The sequence below is a fragment of the Hipposideros armiger genome, unplaced genomic scaffold (assembly GCF_001890085.2).
Source record: "Hipposideros armiger isolate ML-2016 unplaced genomic scaffold, ASM189008v1 scaffold_151, whole genome shotgun sequence".
NCBI classification, from domain to species: domain Eukaryota; kingdom Metazoa; phylum Chordata; class Mammalia; order Chiroptera; family Hipposideridae; genus Hipposideros; species Hipposideros armiger.
In genome coordinates, this window is record NW_017731501.1 from 997,147 (window position 1) to 1,010,671 (window position 13,525).

At 34.2% G+C, this 13,525-nt stretch overlaps 1 protein-coding gene across 1 annotated transcript in view; it reads right to left on the reverse strand.

The window, feature by feature from the left end:
- The window catches only part of TNKS (tankyrase), a 212,922-nt gene that overhangs the window by 65,642 nt on the left and 133,755 nt on the right, over positions 1 to 13,525 (reverse strand). The window contains exons 6-8 of the mRNA XM_019651006.1: positions 5,136 to 5,230; positions 3,675 to 3,741; positions 3,204 to 3,390 (exon numbers count right to left, since the gene is read on the reverse strand). Coding sequence (XP_019506551.1) covers positions 3,204 to 3,390; positions 3,675 to 3,741; positions 5,136 to 5,230 — 349 coding nt within the window. The remainder of the gene's footprint in view (positions 1 to 3,203; positions 3,391 to 3,674; positions 3,742 to 5,135; positions 5,231 to 13,525) is intronic.

Here is a 13,525-nt window from a genome sequence, read left to right on the forward strand (position 1 = left end):
CACACACAGAGACACTTGCCTTATTAACTACTACTCATCATTTGAGGTCTCAGTTTAGATACACTGGATAAGCCTTTCAGACATTTCCCATTATTGGGTTATGATTACATCTTATGAAGTCCATTGCATTTGCAGTTAGCTTTATCACAGGGCATATTACACTGTCTTGTTGCTATGGTAGTCCTATCACCTAAGTATTTGCTGTACAAATGCTGAATATTTCTGAGCATTTATAAAATAAGTCATGGTGGGTTCAGGAAAAAAAAAATTTTCCATAACCTCTTATTTAGTGGTATATTACCACTGCTAAATTCTTCACAGTATAAGACTTTGAAACTTCAGAAACCCAAAATCAAGGTCAATAAAAAGAAAGTAAACCAGTATTTTCAAATAACAAAATTACAGATTTTCATTTAATGATAAAATTATGGATAAAGCAAGAGAATGATAAACAATCACATGTCAGGAGCAGGATCCTGACAACTGCAATAGAAATGACGTTCTGAGAACCCATTTCAAGCAAAAAGCATGGTTTTGCTTAGCTCATCCACCAGTCTAGAGAAATTTAAACTGAATTCAAATTATAATGGCTTTTTTCCTAATGCCAAATATTCCATGAATATCAAAAATGATAAAAGCAATTCTACCGTTTCAATTACTCCTTTAAGTTCAGGCAAGGTGGCTCAGGAGAATTTATGAAATTCTCAGGCAAATTTATGAAAAGCATAAACAATAAGACTGCAGTACTAAGGAATTATGATGCACGAATGCAATTAAAAAGCATATTTTCTCAAATAGCAAGAAGTAAAATATTCCTTATCTTTGCTCTTTAGAAAAATAGCATATTTGTGCCCAAATTGACATTCAAATTTAAAACATTTTATTGATAAATACTCAAGAATAAAAAAAATAACCCAGAGAATGAAAAACCTATCAACTACATAATTGTCCTTCTAAATGTGAAGGTTACATCAAGGCTTGTTTTTAAAAACTCAAGGAAGTTAAATAGTTAAAAAGGTGGTAAACCCTTAAATTACTCAAACTTACCCTGAAAACTTAATATTTACAGAATGCCTTAAAAGCTTCTCTTTTAAAATGCATTTTTAAATGAAAATGAAAGCTCCTTTCAGTATTTTCAGCTCCAATATGTGCAGAATCCAAGCTACCTTGTTCATTTGGATTCATGAAAACAAAAAAAATACAGAAAAGAAACAGCAGAAAAAAATGTGCGTGATGAAAATGCTGTAATTGTGGGTGTGATTGAAATACTGTGGTTTCCTACATAACGTTCTTCAAGAGAATTCTGTCATTGTGAACGGCTAGTATAAAGCAATGGACATGATGATGACAACTGCAGTTAGAGGAGTTCCAACTTTGTTAAATCCTTTTCTTCAGATAATTCATTGGTACAATCTTACTTAACAAAATAAAGGAGATACTGAAAAGTTCAAAAAGTACTCTAAGTCAGGGAATTTCTTCCTTTACAAAGCTATACAAATTTAAGTTAGATCTTAATGTTAACATTGGAATCAGGCCAGTGAAATATGATATAAAATCATAATACTTATAATTTGCAAAATGATTGGAAGGAAAAAATTGTCAAATGGTGACATGGGGATAAAGCTGAGCCCAGGGTATCAACAGAAGGAAATGAGAAAAACATAAAAACAATAAGTTCTAAGTTAAGTTAAACTCAATTCAATAAAGTTGCTGAACACACACATAATGCATGTTGAGGGTAGGCAAATACATAGGCCCAAACACTAATACCATCCACACATTTTATAATAAGGCATTGTGCAGGTGCTAAGAACACCAAATAATAAAACTAAAGGTCTTTCTAAGAATTCAAATTTCACTGGGAAGCCAGAACATACACATAGGAAAATGGACTATATAATGCAAGATAACATATGGCCAGAGTCATCTGAGTGGGAGAAAGAATAAATGCATTTCTACAAAGATTCATTGCTAAGACATCTGCCCAGTTATAATCTGGTTTGTGCTGGCTTGTAATCTAGTAGGTGTCATCTGTTCCGGAACCAAAATAAGTTAAAATTTCCACTTAAACAAGATCAATATTGCAAGGAACACTTCCTGTTTTAACACGAACTAGTTTAAAACCTGTTTAAACTTAAAAGATGTTAGCATCATTTTGATTCTGCCTTATTTAAAGTTATCATTTAAATATTTTCTCAGGTGTTTAAATCGAGTTACCTGATTCTTAGAATAGATTCTACATGTAAGAGAGAATACCCCATAGGACCAGTTAAAAATTAGGTAGGTAATGTCCAGTTTAATTTAAACTTGAAATGCCCACATATAGAATTAAATATAGCCCAATATTTGATATGACAAGTAAATGTAATGTGGTATCCAGAATGAGATCCTGGAAAAGAAAAAGAACTTTAGGTAAAAATAAAGGACATCTGAGTAGAGTATGGCCTTTAGTTACTAATATATCAATACTGGTCTGTTAATTGTGACAAATGTACTACACTAATACAAGATATTAATAATAGGGAAAACGGGGATGGGGTATATGAGAACTCTCTGTACTATTTTTGTAACTTTTCTATAAATCTAAAACTAGTATAAAATAAAAAGTTTATTTAAAAATATATGCATACAGAAATACAGGTAATATATGTCAGTATTTGAGAAGATTACTTCTACCAAATTATAAAAATTATCTTATGTAAATTTGGGCAAGTGATTTCACTTGGGCTGTAACACACAAAAGAAACAAAACATGACTGCAAGCTTGCAGGGCTTGGGAAATAATGAGTGCTCAATAATGTCAGATATCCATTATTACCAACAGCACAGGAATATAAGCTCTACAAGCTCAGAGATTTTTTTCTGGTTTATTTTTTTCTGGTATATTTCCAGTGCATGGTACATAGTAGGTATTCAATAAATGGTTATTGATTGACTCATATTTCTTAGCCTTAAAAAAAAAGGGGGGGAGCCTTAACTCATGAATTAGAATTAGATTTGAATAAACACAAAATAGTGTATGAATATAAGATTCCTGTGGAATCTTTAAGAAAAGTATATGATCAGAGAGAATTATCAACTAGTATATGTGTAAGAATGGAAGGATAGTATCCAAGTTAGACAAAACCCCAGCCCTAAAAACTAACCAAAAAAAAGATATTCTAATTTGCAACAAACAACACTGACTGCATATAAATACATACAAGTCAATCTCTCCCGGAGCTCTGGCGTTGGAGCCATATCCACAGCACTTTTGCCATGGCAATTGACTAACGTAGGATCAGCGCCATGGCTGAGTAACAAGGAGCAGACTTCTACACGATTCTTGGAAGCAGCCTCATGGAGTGGAGTAAACTGCCAGAGATCCATAGCATTAACACAGGCTCCATGCTGAATTGAGAAAAAAAGTTTTACGTCAGGAATCATTTTGCTGAATCAGATAAAACTCAGAAGACTTATTTCACTGTAAATTTCATTTATAATTATTTGAAATGTCAATAAGTGTTTTACTTAAACTCAGCTTTTTAAAAAGTTGAATGTTATAAAACTTTTAAGACAATACTTTAAGAAAATTATTCTATTCTCTTAAAAAATGTTATTTGCCAAAAAACAAATGAAAACTCATGACAAGTTAAACAAAGCAAATGCAATTCAGTATTTTTAATTTCTCTTACCTTCAGTAGCAGTTCTGTGACTTCGTAATGTCCATATGAACATGCATTATGAAGAGGCACAAGTCCACTAAGTGAAAAGAGGTAAATTAAAATACTCAAATTTCAAATAATTTATATGTATCCAAGAAATGAAAATGTAATAAATCCCAATAGTTATATTAAAAATATTTTAAAGCACTTAATAATATAATGATAAAAACACCAATTAGAAAAGCATTAGGACAAAAGGAAAAAGGACATGTGCTGACAATTGCATGCTTTCTACATCAAGTATTTACCCAGAAATGTTAATTGATAGAGAATTGAAATATTGAGACCATTTTGTTTCACTTTCAAGGTAATTTCCAGCATAAGAATTAAACACACAAACGATGATACTTCCATTTCAAAGTATCATTCTACCTGAGTCAGACCCACTTTTTGTGGCGTACTTCTCTCGATGACTCACCTATTGTACACCCATCTGTTTTCAGACATACACAGGGAGACAGAGATGTACAAGACATCAGGCATTTGTACCCCTACACTATTGGGACACCATTCACATATGGTACAAAACCTGGCGCAGGCAGGAGAGGAACAGAGCATGGAAAAGAGCAGATTTCAGATGGATGGATTCCCCTTCTGGTAATTGTCCCAAGTACCGAGTTCATTCTTCATTTCTATGTCTCCTGACATGGAAAGGGGCACAGTGAAAGACACCNGCCCCGCCAGGGCTTCTCTTACTTTATGCTGCCAATCAGATGAGTGTAATATGAATCTACTTTATCTGGGTAGTAAAGACAATGATCTTTTAGATCTTAAGGTAAGATAATGAGAAATGTTAGCCCATCACACAGGAAAGCAGACCTGATCCACATGTCCCTGGAAACTACATAGGAACTGGTACAAGTTTTCCAAAATATATCTATTCATAAGTAAATGATGTTACTGTGTTTTTTGTTCTCACCACCTCACCCCCTTATCAACTTTCCTAAGGACCTTTAAGGTTTTCCGAGTTCAGATGTCCAGGATTTCATCAGGAAAAAAAACCAAATTAGAATACTGTATACTTATGATTTTGGTTTATTAATAAGAGATGATCCTTTCATACCAGATGAGTATGATAGTTATATTACTAGATTATCAGAATTCTCAATTTGATTTATCTGTCTTTCTGAAATGCAACTTGAGTTGAAAACTAGTAATTGCAATTGAGAGAAACAAAGTTTAACTTCAAATAATAAAATTGCAATAAAATTAAACTAATTTAGGAAATTATTATGAGAAGCATCCTTAATAGGTAGGAAATTTGAAAAAAAAGTCAAATTAAAGTTGCAAATATTCTTAAAATGCTACACAACCTGTAAAGAAATGGGATATATGACTTTGTCCAGTGCTCAACAACTTCAGCGTGATTTTGAAAACAAAGCACAAGAATCATGAGCAAAGCCATTAAAGGAAATAAACCGATACACCTACCCTTTGTCTTTTGCATGAACGTCAGCACCATGCTGAAGAAGCAGCTGAACAATCCGAACTCTGTTGTAGCCCGCTGCTAGATGTAAAGGAGTAGACTACGAAACAGAAAGAAAAACACATCCCTCTCTTCAGGTAAATAATTCTTGCTTTGCCATTTAATCTATATTTACTTAGATTTAAACACAATGAATGTTAACGTACACAGAAAATACTGAGTCAAAGTGCCAAAAATTCCTATTTCCTAATTGGATGGGAGACAATTCACTCATCTCAGGAGTAAATTCTAACTTCAGTGCCATCGATCTATTTCTCCTACTTGTTTCTCAAGGCCTTCAGTAATCAAGCCCTGCCCCAAATCTCTACATTATTTCTTACTTCTTTCCAACATGAACCACTCTCGCTGTTCTGGGAAGGCATGCTAGGGCTCATAATCCTTATAACTGGAAACATTCTTCCTTATTCTACTTAAATCCTGTCCACCTTTCAGTTCTTAAGCTTTCAATCCTAATTCCATCATAAAAACTTACCTAAAAAGCTAGGCTCTCAAAATTTCTCTTTAATAGGAGAAGTTGAAAAGCATCCCTAAATAACTTATTTGAGAAACTTTAGTGGAAACAAAAAGGACAATGGACCATATTCATTCTATGTGGCTGCCTGCAATGGGTCAAAGCAAATTTGCTACATTGGATGCAATGGAATATGCCAAGATAGTATTTAATTCTTCTATTTTATGTACTACACATGCAGTATAAATACAAGAGGAAAACGTAGTTTCTTCACAACTAATTTCTGCCACATTTAAACTTGAACTAAATTTTAAAAAGGTTTTCTGCTTCTGCTCAAAGTTAATACAGTAATTAAAATAATCAAACTTCTCACTTTTTAAAAAATCAAAAATAACATTTTCATTAAAAGTTTCTCTATAACCATAACAATTTTCCCACTTTTGCTCATTTATTTAAAGTTTAAATACTAGAACAGCTTTTCACACAGGGTCTAACATACTTGCATGTACTGTCATTTTTCCTGTTTTCTATTTGGGCCTTGGGATTTAATAAGATTTTCAATTTATTTTCTTTATAATACATACTACTTCCAGATGTCAAGATACAAAAAATCTACTAAATACTGTATTATCTGTTACTGCTTTCAAGGCACTCCATACATTTTATGCATTCTGACAGTCTCTAAGTTTAGGAAATATTTTGAGCAATAAGCAGCTAATAATGAGGAGACCATAGATTACAAGAGAGTCCTGAAATAGGAAGTCAAAAAACCTTATTATATTCCTGGATCTTATGAAACTGTGGAAGTCATATTACCTACATACCTCAGTTTCTTCATGTGTAAAAGATAAAATCACCCATCCTAGCTATCTCAAAATGCATTAAAATAAAGTTTTCTCCCATATAAAAGCAACTTTAAAATGTGAAATGCCATATAAAAATAGACGATTAAAATTTTTCTATCATCAAACAACATGCTCATCCAAGTTTTTGCTTTTAGACATGTCAAATGTTATTGCAAATGATACCTCCAGGATGTAGCAAGTTATTTTCAGGACTGTTTCCCCCCTTCCTTTAATATTTTAAAGATGTCATTTCACTGTCTTCTGGCTTGCATTGTTTCAGACTAGAAATCTGCCAACATCTTCATCTTTGTTCCTGTTACATGTGGATTAATCCTTTCTCTTTATCAATGGCTTTAAGCAATTTGATTGTGATGTACCTTGGTAGAGTTTTCTTAATTTTTTCTGCTTCGCCCCCCCCCCCCCCCTTCCTCTCTTCCCTCTCCAACCCAAAGCTTCTTGAACTTGCTATTTATAGGTTTCACCAAATTTGGAAAACTTTTTCTTTCTTCTTTCCCACCATTCTCTCCTTCAAGGTCTCCAATTATACATATATTAGGTTGCTTTCAAAGCTTGCTTTTAAACTTTGTTAAGCAGGACTAAGCAGCCTTTAGTTTAGGACTAATTTTCCTTTTTTAGTGAAAGAAAATGACCCTTTTGAGTAATCTACAGTATCTAATGATTTATGAGATTTTTCCACTCTGGCTGGTGGCAACAAAAATGATTCCAGACTGTGTGAGTTGCTAGGATTGCTACCTTTAATCTTTTTCAGGTGGTTCTTTCATGAGCCTCAGACAGTTTCCTCATACCCACATTAATCAGTACTCGGCTGAAGACAGAAAAGGGACCCTTTGCAGATCTCTGGAGCTCTCTTTTCTGTGCAGCTCTCCTTTTCCTGGTCCTCCATCCTGCTAACTCTTGCCACCTTGGTCTCCTCCTGGGTTCCCCTCCCTGAGTTAATACTTTCTAGGCAGTAAGCTTGAGCAATTACACAGCTCAGCTTATTTAATTTTTGTCTCTCAGGAATCACTGCCATATACTGCCTGATGTCCAATTTCTGAAAACCATTGTTTCATATATTTTGTCCATCTTTTAAAAAAATGATTGCTGTTTCAGGAAGGAAAGTAAGACTCGTCCCTGTTACTCCACCTTGGACCGTTTTCAAGACTGAACTGGACTTGACACTGCAGTTGGTACGTTTCCTCCATAGACAATGATGGCTAACTGGTCAGTAAGTCAGTCAACTCTTTTAAAGGACACAGGTGACATTTAATATTATACGCAAAAAATGACAGTCTTTGCTAATACACAAAAAGATTTTCCTTTTTCACACAAGTATCTTTTAAAATTTTTATTTGTATAGAGTTGATTCAATAATAGTTTTTATTTCTTTTCTTGAAAATGAACAAAGTCCCTAGATGAATGCACGCGCGCGCGCACGCACACACACACACACACACACACACACACACACACACAAACATATTGTTTGTTTAGGACAAAACATAAAAAATATCTAGTTTCTGGATTTTTAAAAATCATTTTGACACTAAAAATAAATTAGAATGCTTTAAAAATGGTAATATATTTAGTTTTTAAACTGCTGAAATTTAAATAAGAAATATATTAGAAGGCTCTGTCACTGACAAGTTAGAAAGCGATAGGAGGCTTGAAATAAAGCAACTATGAAAAAAGGGAGTTATGGAGTCAAAAACTGTTAGGAAGCAGAACTGATAGAATCTAATAACTGAATGATGTAGGTAGTAAGGTTTATAGAAGTTTCAGCTTGGAAATATTAGTGACAGAAGGAAAAAAGGAAGGAAACAAGGGAGGGAGGAAGAAAGGAGAGAGGAGGGGAGCCCAGAGGGAAAGAATTTGAGGTCTGGGTTTATTGAATTTGAAGTGGCTATCTGATAACATAGTGCGAAGAGGACTAGAAGTCAGGAGAGGTGAAGGCTGAACACAAAGTTGGTCATCACTAGCACCCATTTAAAATATTTTAGCATCTGCCATGTATCTGGCACCATATTAAGTGCTAGGGATAGCATGGTAAACAAGAAAGGCCCCGCAATTTGCCCTTAGGGGCTTTCTTGTTCCTCAAAATCATAAAGTCCCTAAATGAAATACATATATTAATAAAATAATTTTTTATTCATAAGGACAAAAGATGAGGAAACCAAAGTCTAGTTTCTGAGCAGTCAACTAGAGAAAGCTGACAAATACAATGAAATGTGACAAATACTGTAGTAAGGAAGTTCAGGATGTCATGGGAGGCTCGAGGATGCATACCTAAACCACTCTCTACAGGTTAGTAGGAGGGAGTGGGGTCAGGGAAGATTCTCAGAACTGTTTCCTGAGGGGAGACTTGAGGATAAACAGAAATCATTGAGGCAAAAGGATGGGGAACTTTATTCCAAGTAGTGTGGAGAGCACACATTAATATCCAGTGGACATGGTATAACTGAGGAACTAAAAATAAAAAATTCAGTGGCTAAGTGTAGTATGTGAGATGGGGGAAGATGCTAAGAGCAACAGGAAACCCCTGAAGAACTTTAAGCAGAAAATTATTTAAGACTGGGGTTTTGGAAAGATCAATCTAGTTACTCTATAGATAATAAATCGGTGAGAGAGAGCAAACCCAATTACAGGAAGATACAAATAGAGGACTGAAGGACTAATCTAGGAGACAGATAATGACAGTGTCAGTGAGCAGAATGGTAGCAGCACCCAAGTAGAGGTAGCTGAGCTGTGGGAGTGGATGAATTCACAGGGAGAGTGAGCGCAGAACAAGATGGATGAGATTTTCTAAGTAGTCATTGTAATGTGGATGCTCATTATGCAAACCAGTATCACTAGAAGGCACATAAAAAATCTGTAAAATACATGCAATAAATTTGAGGAAATGGTAGAAAGCAAAAAAAGAAAAGTATAAATTGAGAACAAAGGATGATTTAAACAAGCTTACACCACTAAGAGCCCAGAAGTTTCTCCTCCTCTAGAAAAACATTTACAACTAAACATTATATACCAAATGATATCTTCTGATGCAAAGCAATGAAAATCATGGGGCTAAGACTAAATTTAGTGACTGGTTACCACATAGTCCCAACTTTACACCCCAAGTGCCAAATGGCAAAGCAGTGATAAAAGGAATTTTCTAATGCTAAGATAATTCACTTCAGAGTGTAACTTCAGTTTTGAAAAAATAAAGCAGGCCCATTTGTAAAATACTCACACGTTATTTTATAATTTTGTGGTGGTTGTAAACTTGTAAACACAAGAATCAAACATTTAAGACATTATATGGGGAACAGCAATCATCCAATTTGTATACCTCAGAATTATTCTTAAAACAGTTTTTTGTTGGGAGTATTTTAAAAGTCAAACATGTACAGTGATAAAGTGTGGAACTGAAAATACAAAAACTCTATTTAAAAATTAAAATATCATTCTGCTATGACAAATGTTATTTACTAATATTTTCATATTGTAAATGTTTACAGAAAAAAATCCTTACTTAAAGAAACACCATAATTCAAAGTTTTCTTCTTGGAACCAGGCCATAAAAAGACACAAAAAAACAACAAAAAAAACAATCCCCCCACCATCTTTTACGGTATAGATTTGCGGCACAGTATAAACCATTTAAGGTAGCTTTAACTTATCCCACACACACGCATAGCTAAAATAGTGACAACTGACAACCCTGTTATGAATCTGTGGATGCAACTTTAACATAAGTCCAAGCAGCATGATATAAGGAAATGAATAAAGGCTTTTAAGTCTTGGGTTTGCATTCTTGCTTTGCAAAATTTATAAGGTATGTCGTTTTGAGCTAATTTCTTCCTGCTTCTGAGCCTTGGCTTCCAACATCTGTAACATGGGAATTATAATTCCTATTATAAAGGCTATTTTATGGATTAAAGACAACTATATAAAGCGCCTAAGAGAGTACCACTTAGAAAAAAGCTCAACAAATGGTAGTTACTACTTGTTACTGCCTTATTAAGTGTCTTACACACTTAGAAATTCTCAGTGGTCATCTATCAGTCCTCATCTTACTTTACCTATCAGCATTATTTGCCATAGCTGGTAACTTCTTCCTTCTTGAAACGTTTTTCCCCTTGGTATCCAGGACACCTAGATACCTACCTCACTGGTCATTCCGTGGTCTTCTTTTCTGGTTATTCCTCATTTTCTTGATATTGGAGCACTCCAGGAGTGTGTCTTTAGATCTCTTTTCTTCATTATCTATACTCATTCCTTTGGTGATCCCATGCAGTCCTGTTGTTTTAAATAACATTCATACACTGACAACTTCTCAATTTTTATCTTCAGCTCAGTCTTCTTTGCTGAACTTCAGACTCTCATAATCTAACTTCCTATCTGACATCACCATATGGATATATAGGAGACATTTCATGGTTAGCATGTCCAAAATGAACTCCTCCTATTCTCCCCAAAACCTACTCTGCACAATTGCCTATTGCTGTTAATGGCAACTCCATCTTTTTAGCTAATCAGGTCAACAACTTTGAGAGCCTTTCTTGATTCCCATCTTTCTCTCACACACTATGCTCACTGCATCAGACTATTTCTGTTGTCCATAGCTCTAAAATATCTCCAGAATCCAATCACTTCTATCACATCTACTGTCACCATCCTGGCCTAAGTCACCATCCTCTCTCAGGTGGTTGGTTGCAATAGCCTTCAATTTGGCTTCCTTGCTTCCAATATAATCTTCTTGGAGTCTACACAACATGGCAGCAGAGTGATTCTATTAGAATCTTCCAACGGCTCTTCATCTCACTTTAAGTAAAAACTAGTCTTTATAATGGTCTAGACTGTCATAAATGATCTCTCCCATCAGTAACCTCCAACTTTCTGACCTCATTTTTTACTCTGCTCCCCCCTTGGTTCATTCCACATAGTTCAACTGCCATTAATTATTAATTAGCTAAAACCACTAGGAATTAGACTGTACTAATCAGTGAAATATCTTCTGAAAAAATTAAAGGCCTACCAGTAACAAAATATTTTTCCACTTTAATTTCTCATATGATTTCTTAACAAATCCAAACAACAATGGAAGACAAAATATTCCTGAGGGCAAAAATTTTAAATGTCAAAATAAAAAAAGTCTTATGGACATGCAATGCAGTTGTCAGCTTTGGAAGACCTAGGTATTACTATTTTCCTAGAATATAAAAATTTAATTTCTAAGATCTCTCCCCCCCACTGAGCAAAGAAATCATGATAACAATTTCTCAAGATTTAAATGTATTATTACATATTCAATCCCAAGGGAATTTTAGCATTTACATTTTAACACAAAACACATATTGCTATCTCACAAATAACTGCTGGGTACAGGGGAAAGGGTTCTGTGATCTGATAGTGCTGAGAAAGCTTTTGAAGTTAACAATTACCATATAGACAGAATATCCCAGCCTCTATAACACTTTTCATCTAAGAAGTGTAAAATATTTTTTAAATTATTAATTTATTAGGACTATTATTATTCTTCTATTTTTATAAAGTACAGAGATTGGGGCATTGCTTAAACAAGATTTTAAAATAAGGTTCTAAAATACCAATACTACAAAATGATTATCTCCTTTCCTCTTGTTCTGTCTTTGGAGAATACTTTTGCAATTAAAAAAAAAAAAAAAAAAGATTGCCAAAGACTGTTCCTAAAACTATTCACCACAATCTTTTACTAACACTTGTCACAAAATAATGTATTTACTTATATGTCTGTCTCCTCCAATCCACTGTGAGCTCACTAAGAATAGAGAAACATACTTTAATTTTGTTTCAGGTACTTAATATAGTCCCTCATATATAGTAGGATATTAAAAAGTGAAAGTTATTGGCAGTTTTTGATTTATATTACCCAAAGGGAGCAGAGGACATGAATAATCCAGTTGGGTGAATTTGATTTTAAATTTGTGTGAAAGATTTATACCCACATTTCAACATGGGCCTGTGTGATGTTTGATTCTGTAGGAAAGAACAAAACCACAACTGTGAAGCCAAGGTGTACGTCATTAGAAAGCTGCCTAACCTTATGATGTATAGTGTATTTTGGTTTTCTTTAAAATGAATGCTGTTTCACCTAGATCAAATCCTCTGGGATTTTCCAGACTAGGGTGACCAAGTCATACTCGGATTTTTCTGGTTCCAGGAAACCCATGCAAACTGGAATGGTTGGTCACCCTATTCTAGACAGACTTAATGCTGAATGAGTTTCTTGGTTTCTGGAGCAGTACTAAGTCAGAAAATTATGTGTGTGTCTGTGTGTGACAACGTGCAAGGGTACACATGCATTATGAATATGGCAAGACATTATTACTTTACCAAATTAGGAGAAGAATACTATTAAGAGTTGGATCAAGAGATACCAAAAGGTAGTACTCTTTCCATCTAACAACTCTTTCTTCAAAAGACTCAAGTGTAGTCTTACTTGGTTTCATACAAGCTCAACAATATAACATACTATTCAAATTCTTCTTCCTGACTCTTGCTCGATAGTTACAATTACAAAATGGTTTCATAAGATAAAACTTTATGATCTTTTCAGCACTTGAACACTCATGTACTCACCACCCAGATTCAACAATCATTAATTATTAAGACAAGCTTCTGCTGTCCCTTATATCTTTTATTTTCCCCACTAAAGGATTCTGAAGCAAATTCAAGACACTAACATTTCACCCCTACATACTTCTGTAGGTGCTTCTAAAAATTATAGGCATTCTCTTTCAAAATCTCAATGCTATTATTACATCTAACAAAATATTGGGAAATCTTTGGTTATCAACTAATGTCCACGTCACTATTCAAATTTCCTGATTATCTCAAAAACTTTTTAAAGTTTGTTTGCTGGTCAGGATCAATACACTTGGATATTGTGCCTTTAAGTCTCCCTACAACTCTGTCTTCATGCTCCTTTCTTTTCTTACAATATTTACTTGTTGAAGAAACTGTCAGTTGTTCCCTTTCTTGTGTGATTATTTAACTTGTGCCTGTATATTCGTAT